Genomic DNA, 7,717 nt, shown 5'->3' with positions numbered 1-7,717 from the left:
ACGGTCCCATAGGTTGTAGAACCACATGCAGCAGCAATGACTGAAAGTAATTGTTTTGTTTCTGAATATTAGCCTCTTACATCATTGTGGAGAATTTTGGCCTACCCTCCTTTACAATGTTGCTTCAGTTCATTGAGGTTTTCAGGTGTTCATTTATATACCACTCTCTTAAGAGTGCCACATTATTTCAACTGGGTTAAGGTCTGTACCTTGATTCTTTTGTTTTTTGCCATTCTGTTGCTGTGCTTTTTACCATTGTCTTTTTTCATGACCAAGTTTCAACCAAGCATGATGGTTGAGCAGAAGGCCTATAATGATTTCAGATGGAATGCCCCTGCTGGACATCAGTTCGATTTTATTTATATAGCTCCTCATGGCACATTCTACAGTAAACGAAACACCCTACAATAATTAAAAACAAACAAACAAACAAACAAACACAGAACACCCCAACAATCGTAGGACCCTCGTTGAGCAAGTGGTTTGGTGATAATGGGGAGGAAAAATTCCCCTTTAACAGGAAGAAAAAACTGTCAGAAACATGCTCACAACCAGTTGGGGTGAGGGGAGGAAAACAAAATGAGGACATGCTGTAAAAGACAGAGATTAATAATAACTAAGGATTAAATGCAGATTGGTGCATAAACAGAATAATAAGGTGAGTGAAGAAGAAACAAAGGAAAAAAATGCATCATGGGAAGCCCGCAGACGCCTAGGAATATTGGAATATAACTAAGGAAGGATTCAGATTCACCTGATTCAGCCCCAACTATGTGCTTTTTTTAAAAAGGAAAGTTTTAAGCTTAATTTTAAAAGTGGAGAGGGCTCCAAAACTGAGCTGGTTTCACAGAAAAGAAGCCTGAACCCTATGAAACAGGATATTGAAAGAAAGCTGTCCTATATATTTGTTTAATGTGCACATTTAAGGATCTATCCTAGTCAAAAATGACTTACAGATTCCTCACAGTGTTACTGGAAGACAAGGTAATGCCACCCAGAGTAAGCATACGTGTATAATGTAAACAGAAGTGGTTCTAGCATGGAACCATGTGGAACTCCATAATTAACCTTAGTGTGAGAAGAAGACTCCACTTACATGACCAAATGGGAGCATATTAGACAGATGATTCAAACCACCGCAGTATAGTACCTTTAATATCTACATCATGCACTAAATGTTGTAATAAAAAATAAAATATATTATGGTCAACAGTATTAAACGATCCACTGAGGTCTTGCAGGACAAGCAGAAATCATTTAATATGTAACAGGAGACTTTAGCTGTCATCTTTACTGTACAGCAAGTAATTATCAAAAAAAAGCCAGACTTACCAAACAGTCAGTTATTAAAAATAGTAAAATGCGTTATAAGATTGGAGTTATGCCCAGTAATACATTTATTGCACTGTTTTACCTGTACAAGCTAAAAACCTTGAACGTGTGAGTATAAATATTATGACTCGAGTCAGGCATTCAGCAGTCACCCTTGGTTTTTGTAACTGGGATGTGATAAGCACGAGGTGGATGTGACTGAGAACCTGAAGGAACTCGTGCATTTTCTCAGAGTGGGCAGAACCAGATTTCTTGGAACCAGTGGAAAAGGCTCCTGCTAACAATTTAAGAAGAGCATCTTTAAGGCACTTTCATGGCTTGGCTTCATTTTGAAAACTTATAACATCATATACAGTCTATAGCAAGGTGCAGATATGCTAAATGTCAATAATAGTTAAACCTTGTGTGGACTCCAGTCAAAACTATAGATAAACAAAGTAAATTAAGAGAGAGTCATCCTTTGGAAATGGCTTAGACATCTTAGTGGCTTTCTTGACCTTTTCCTGCCTGCTTGAGGAGACCTTTGAATCTTTTTTTTTTTTCTTTTTGTACAGGATTGTGAGTCAGTCTTCAACTTTTTTTTGCTTTATGCAATTAATGTTATATTAGGACCAATTAGATGGACCTGTAGGGTCCACAGCTCATTTACTGGTCTGAGCCCCTAGAGCCCTATATAGTGTACAGAGGTTGAAGAAGCTTCTGACCATATCACACCTCATTCCTGTAAAAAAAAATACATTTCTTCCATCTTAATTACTTGTGACATAGTTACTTATATATACACACAGTAAACATAATGACTTGTGTTTTACTTGTAGAGTTTACTGTAAATGCACCTCTCGGATACCAAAATCAACCAAAAAGCTGTCACAATGTGGAAACTTATACATGCACATTTAGTGCAGAAAATTATTTATATTTAATCATAAAGACTGAAAATGTACAAAGACCTGGAAACAATTTTGAATATATACAAATCAGTTCATTGTTACAAAATAACCCTTAAAAACACACTATCATTCAAAGAGCTAAAAGATTAAAAACTTATCACTTTCTGTTGATTTAGCAATCTGATAATCTTCGCCCTCCTCCATCAAGCCTAAAGACAGAACAATCAAGGTGAACAGAGAAGCTCTGAAGACACAGGCTGCATTTTCAGGGCTATGAACTTAACAATCAGCTTTATAACAGCATCTCCACTGTATCCCTGTGTGAAAGATAAGCTGAGAGGAATAGAGGGAGACATATAGGTGCTTCTAACCAACCTGGAAGTATTATTATTAACACACAGGCAGTCAAAAAAAAATGTCAACCAAAAACACCAGAGAGAACCCAAGGAGCAGCAGGACAAAGAATTAAGGAAAGATAGCCCTGAAGATAAACACCACTTTGGAAAGTAGAAAATAGAAATTAAGGCCTCAAGAGAAAAAGCATTAACCTTGCATATAACCATTATCTCCCCATTTTAACAGTACAACAGCCCATCTGCTGTTCTATCTCTATGCAGTCACTCTGGCAGAGAAATGTGCATGCATGCGCACATGCACGCACGCTCTCTCTCTCACACACACACACACACACACGTGTGCGCACAAACGTACACACGCTCTCACACAGCCCCTGAGAGAGGTTAGTGTCATCCTGCTGCTGAACTGCTCTGCTAACTCGAGAACAGCATATTGCTGCTTTCACATTACGTTTGAAAGCGCAGACTCCTAAACTGAGAATTTCAGCTCGACACCTGACTTTAGAAAAAACTTGGGACAATGCTAAGTAACTTTCATTGGATGTAGTATGGGGAGGCCTGGATGTGAATGTAGCAACATGCTGTCCTACAGTCAATATCATACAAATGATTTAACACCTAGAGCATTCAGTGCTGTATAGCGTACACTCCACTAATTTACACATTGCCTTTCTCTTGATAGTTGAGAAAAAAAATCCACCCATAGAAAATGACATCACAACCCAGACTGGACTGTTCTTGCCAGTATTCACCAGAAAGTCCACATCAAACTTAGCACTGCTAAAGGGTTGCAAGTATCCTGAGGAAGGAGATGAGGAGAACACAAAACGACTGCCCGACACCAAACACCAGCGCCTCCAAAGATATCATCGTCTTCCCTGCTGCCTTGTACACACCTGCTATGGCTGCACCTAAAAAAAGAAAAGAAAGAAAGAAAATTATTAAGCGTGTGTTTTCCAATTTGGCTTCTGACTTACTGATAAGCAGAGCTCTGCCGACAAACCACCTTTTGGCCTGCTGACCTCCTGATATAAGCAACAATTAATCAGAACCTCACACTTGGGGTCTGAATGTAAGGCTTGACTACTGCAAAAATCATAATAACCATTAGTTTGGTCAATGTATTCACTACATATCATTATTATTCATTATCTAAAATTTCAAGAAGTTATTGTACTTACAATCATGTTTTCTTTTGGGGTTTTCTGAGCTTTAAATAGAAAGAGTTGTGGGTTGTTGGGTATTCAGGGTTGCCTGGTACAGCTCATGCCCTAATTAGGGGATGTTTGTAACCATAAACGTTGTCCCGTAAGGGCAGCCTGTGTGTGTCTCAGTGTAAGATTCTTGGATGTCATAAAATAGTCCTAGTTTGTTCCATTTCTGCTGTCAGGTGAGCAGACCAGAGAGGGGAAGGTATGGACGACAACACGTTATGTTACTGTCAGATGTGAGAGAAAGTGGGGCATGGATGATTTAGCCTACCATCATCAGGGGAAACAGGTGGATTAATATCAAATTTGCAACTGAATGTAGACTGTGTCACTTCTTAAAGAAAATCTAATTAGATTTTTACTGAATTAATAATAATAATAATAAAAAGAATATCCCTAGTTCTCTTAATCTTTTCACTGTAATAATAATAATAATAATAATGCACTTTTTTTAAGAATATGCATTTACTTTGTTTAAATTTGTTATCACGACTTGTCCAATCAGGATTTTGTGCGTTTGCTTATTGAGACTCGTGAATCACCTGCCTTCAAAATTAAATGAATAAACATTGCAGTAATATCCATTTTGAACTTCAGAATAACATATGGCTATCAGACACCTCCGAAGTCATTAAAATAAGACACTACAAGTAGCACTGAAAATATTGAAGACTTAACAACTAAACATGAACAAAAACTACAGTGAAACAAGCAAATGCACTCTGGAAACTAACTCAAGCTTAAGTGACTGACTTGGGAAACATTAAATAAAAGTTCAGGAGAAAATACAGAACTTATCTATTATGAATCTTAAAAACTGCAAAATTTCCTGATGCTTTGATCCATCTTAAGATTCAGTATTTCATTAAGAACCATTGTGGTGTGCTCACAACCCAATTCAGCTACAGCGATACTAATTTACACATTGAGTCCTATTTGTAAACACTTGAGATTGAGACTAGTAGACCCACACACTGTGGAAGCTTAAATGAACTGGCTGCATACTGAACAGGTTTCCAGCAGCACTGCTCAGTGATGGTCCAATTCATTCGGTTCTTTTACATTGGGGAAAACACAAAGGCATCTGCCTAGCATGCAATACATCCCTCGTATGAGATCAGGCTCAGACGGACACAAGTTCATGTCCTCCTGTGTGGACTAATCTGCTGTGGTGATACTTAGGAAACAAGGAAGCATCTGAAAATACCTTCTATTTTATAATATGCGGGTATACAAATCTTTTTAATAAATGCTGAAATAAATGTAATCACAAATAGTTATATCATTCATTTTAAAAAATTCAAAAATACATACATTAAAAACAACAACAGCACATGCAGGTAAAAGGCTTACTAGTTAGGACTCCCCCAAACACTGGTCCCACAATGCCCATGAGGAGGATCGCAATGGGCATGAACCGGGCAAATTTGTGCTGGCGCAGTGAGGCTAGGGACAGTAAAGCTGCAGGCAGGTGGAACACAAGAGAGGAGACCGCTGCCCACAGAAACACGCCATACCACATCTCTGGGAAAACACAATTATACAGTTATGCATCTCTTCATGCCAATCAGTGAACATATTACATAACCACGAATGTATTTATTTGATTTATTTCCATAGGGGTGACAGTGGTTCACTGAAAAAACATGACAATGATGTTGAATCCTTAATGAGGGCCAGTTTGTGACTTGACTAAACATTAAGGAGAACTCTAGATCTTCATTGTTTAACAACTAGTAACACACCAACGCAAAATGATTGCTGTGTTCAGTGTCACAGAAAAATAACTCTGGCAGAACACCAGCGCACATTTCATTTGTCAAATCTACATAGAGACTGAAGACACTACTCAATGGTCATACCCTAAGAGCCATGACCAGTGGAATTTAACAGTATCATTTACACAGGTCTTCAACATTAGAGACTCTCAAATTACAAAACAATATGCAGACTTCTGACTACCCAACAATCGCTTAGACAAAGTAGAAGTTAGCTAGCTTCACCAACTACTCCAACAACATTGCGTATAAACTAGCCTCTAGCTAATGACCTATAGTGACAGGTTCTGTTCGCAGTACATTTTAAATGGCTTCTTTTTCAGTCAAATACTTTAGCATAGGTAGACAGCAAAGACATAAAGACTAGCTGAAAAGCTACCAAACATTAGCCCACCTGAGAAGTCGCTGAGAGATGTGTCATTGCCTCGGTTTGTACTATTTTTTCTCGGCACCAAATTCAAACCGAGTATTTGCTGGACAAAGCCTATTTCGTTGTACCTATCCTGCATGTCTCATAACAAAATAGACACTGCATACAGCAAAGATGGCCTACAGACGCGAAAAACCATTAAAGTTGGTTGGTGAACCTGACGCACCACTAACTAGCGTCAGGTTAGCTAGCAAGAGCTAACCAAGCTGCTGTTTTGACGTAGGTGGGAGGGTTTTACCCAGAGTGCAGTCTGTCAGGCAACGCACTCCTACCAGTGCAAAGATCGAGCTATTATACAACTAACAATTAAACTAATAATAACCATTTAATGTTCAATCGATATTCGTCTTTATTGATTGGGGGGGGTGTCGTTATAGCAGCTTTTATTCGGACATAGATTCTGTGATGATAGGAATGATAGGAAGGCACATTAAGACCACAATTTTTTATATTCTTTGGCAGCATAGTACATTTTTGAGTAGTTTGTAATAGATGACGTGTAAATCTTATGCTATTTCAATGTTAACATTTCATCTGTTGATTATAAGTTCTTGTGTGTAAGCAGGTTTAGTGTGGTTTCTTCCACGTGTATGTCGCTTGGGGGCAGTGTTCAAATAATGCAGCAGAGAAACAACCATGGAGGCTCCTCTCATCCTCATCGTTTGTGTATATTACGCACACACCACAACTTCCGGAGCGAAATAACCGTTAGGAGGATGGTTTGAAGCCGCGTAGGAAAACTCAGTTTTCGGTTTTAAAACCGGCACAATGACAAAGGCGTGTTTATCATTTACACTGGAAGCACAAGTGTGTCATGTGGTCTGACATGAGCAATTAAACACTGCAACCCCTGATGCGCCAACTCCAAAAATTCTAATGGAGAAACATCTTAAAACCTCTGTTAACTTTAAACACAATGATTTCTCACATTTACCGTAACGCTGCTAATTAGGTCTCGGTGATACTAGAGGTTTTGTGCAAAATGTGGTGCTGGTCTTCAAAGCAAAGCCCAAGAGGACAGGAAAATGGGTGCGATTACCACCATTTAATATACATCAGTATATTAAACCGACTCGAGTTTCCACTGACAGCTTTAATCTAACAGAAAATGGGTTGTGCCTTTGACAGTCTAGAAATATGCACAACTGAACAGAGCAGTGAATGTGAACCATTACCTGTAAACCTCTCATTTCATCTCCAATCCTGGTACAGAAAACCAAGTCACAAAACCATTTTCCTTAGGAACCACGTTTCAACTAATTTGGTGAGAGCAAAGTAAGGGGTTAAAGCAAAGAAGAGAAGGCAAGTTGAAGTCTGTTTTTTTACCATCATATTATCTGCAGCTTCTTATTCTAAGTCAGGTGGTTACACAGCAGTTTAGGTTGTCCAGGTGTCCAAGAGAAAGAACAGAGCTGGAAACTAGCATGGCAAGTCCACTTTAAAATCCTACAAGTATTGGTGATTGGTGCATTTAGTGCTCAATACAAGAGTCAAACCTGTGTGGACACATTCTGCAGTAATAGTGCCAATCAAGATAAGCCAGTGTTTGGTTTTGCCCAGGGCACCAACGGTTGGTCAAATTAAAAAAAACAAAAACCAAACCAAAAAAAAAGAAAGTTAGACACTTATAATGTTAAGAACCCCCCAAACACAACATACACCTCAGGATCCAGCTGCCACCTCTAAAACTGGAGACCAAAATAAATCAAACCATTTTCCA

At 38.6% G+C, this 7,717-nt stretch overlaps 1 protein-coding gene across 2 annotated transcripts; it reads right to left on the bottom strand.

The window, feature by feature from the left end:
* Nucleotides 1-338: 338 nt before the first annotated feature.
* Nucleotides 339-7,640, bottom strand: tmem170a (transmembrane protein 170A). 2 transcript variants are annotated; one of them, XM_026174837.1, is made up of 3 exons: nt 7,324-7,640; nt 5,143-5,313; nt 339-3,489 (listed from the first exon to the last, which is right to left on the bottom strand). In XM_026174837.1, the coding sequence occupies exons 2-3, from the start codon at nt 5,309-5,311 to the stop codon at nt 3,359-3,361; spliced, it is 300 nt and encodes a 99-aa protein (XP_026030622.1). In that variant the 5' UTR covers nt 5,312-5,313; nt 7,324-7,640; the 3' UTR covers nt 339-3,358. The 2 variants fall into 2 exon arrangements, with proteins under 2 accessions (XP_026030622.1, XP_026030621.1); XM_026174836.1 differs by lacking the exon at nt 7,324-7,640 and adding an exon at nt 5,962-6,271.
* Between the last annotated feature and the right edge of the window lie 77 nt (nt 7,641-7,717).

Source organism: Astatotilapia calliptera, chromosome 7 (assembly GCF_900246225.1).
Source record: "Astatotilapia calliptera chromosome 7, fAstCal1.2, whole genome shotgun sequence".
Classification (NCBI taxonomy): domain Eukaryota; kingdom Metazoa; phylum Chordata; class Actinopteri; order Cichliformes; family Cichlidae; genus Astatotilapia; species Astatotilapia calliptera.
Note: the sequence above shows the minus strand (reverse complement) of the source record. Positions and strands in the feature narration are given on the sequence as shown.

Bases quoted from the DNA above. Each gene is read 5' to 3' on its own strand.
- tmem170a (XM_026174836.1), bottom strand. From the start codon at position 6,076: ATGCAGGATAGGTACAACGAAATAGGCTTTGTCCAGCAAATACTCGGT. The intron at 5,314-5,961 runs GTGGGCTAATGT...GTGTTTTCCCAG, and splicing joins ATCTCTCAGCGACTTCTCAG to AGATGTGGTATGGCGTGTTT. The intron at 3,490-5,142 runs GTAAGCCTTTTA...TTCTTTTTTTAG, and splicing joins GTTTGGGGGAGTCCTAACTA to GTGCAGCCATAGCAGGTGTG.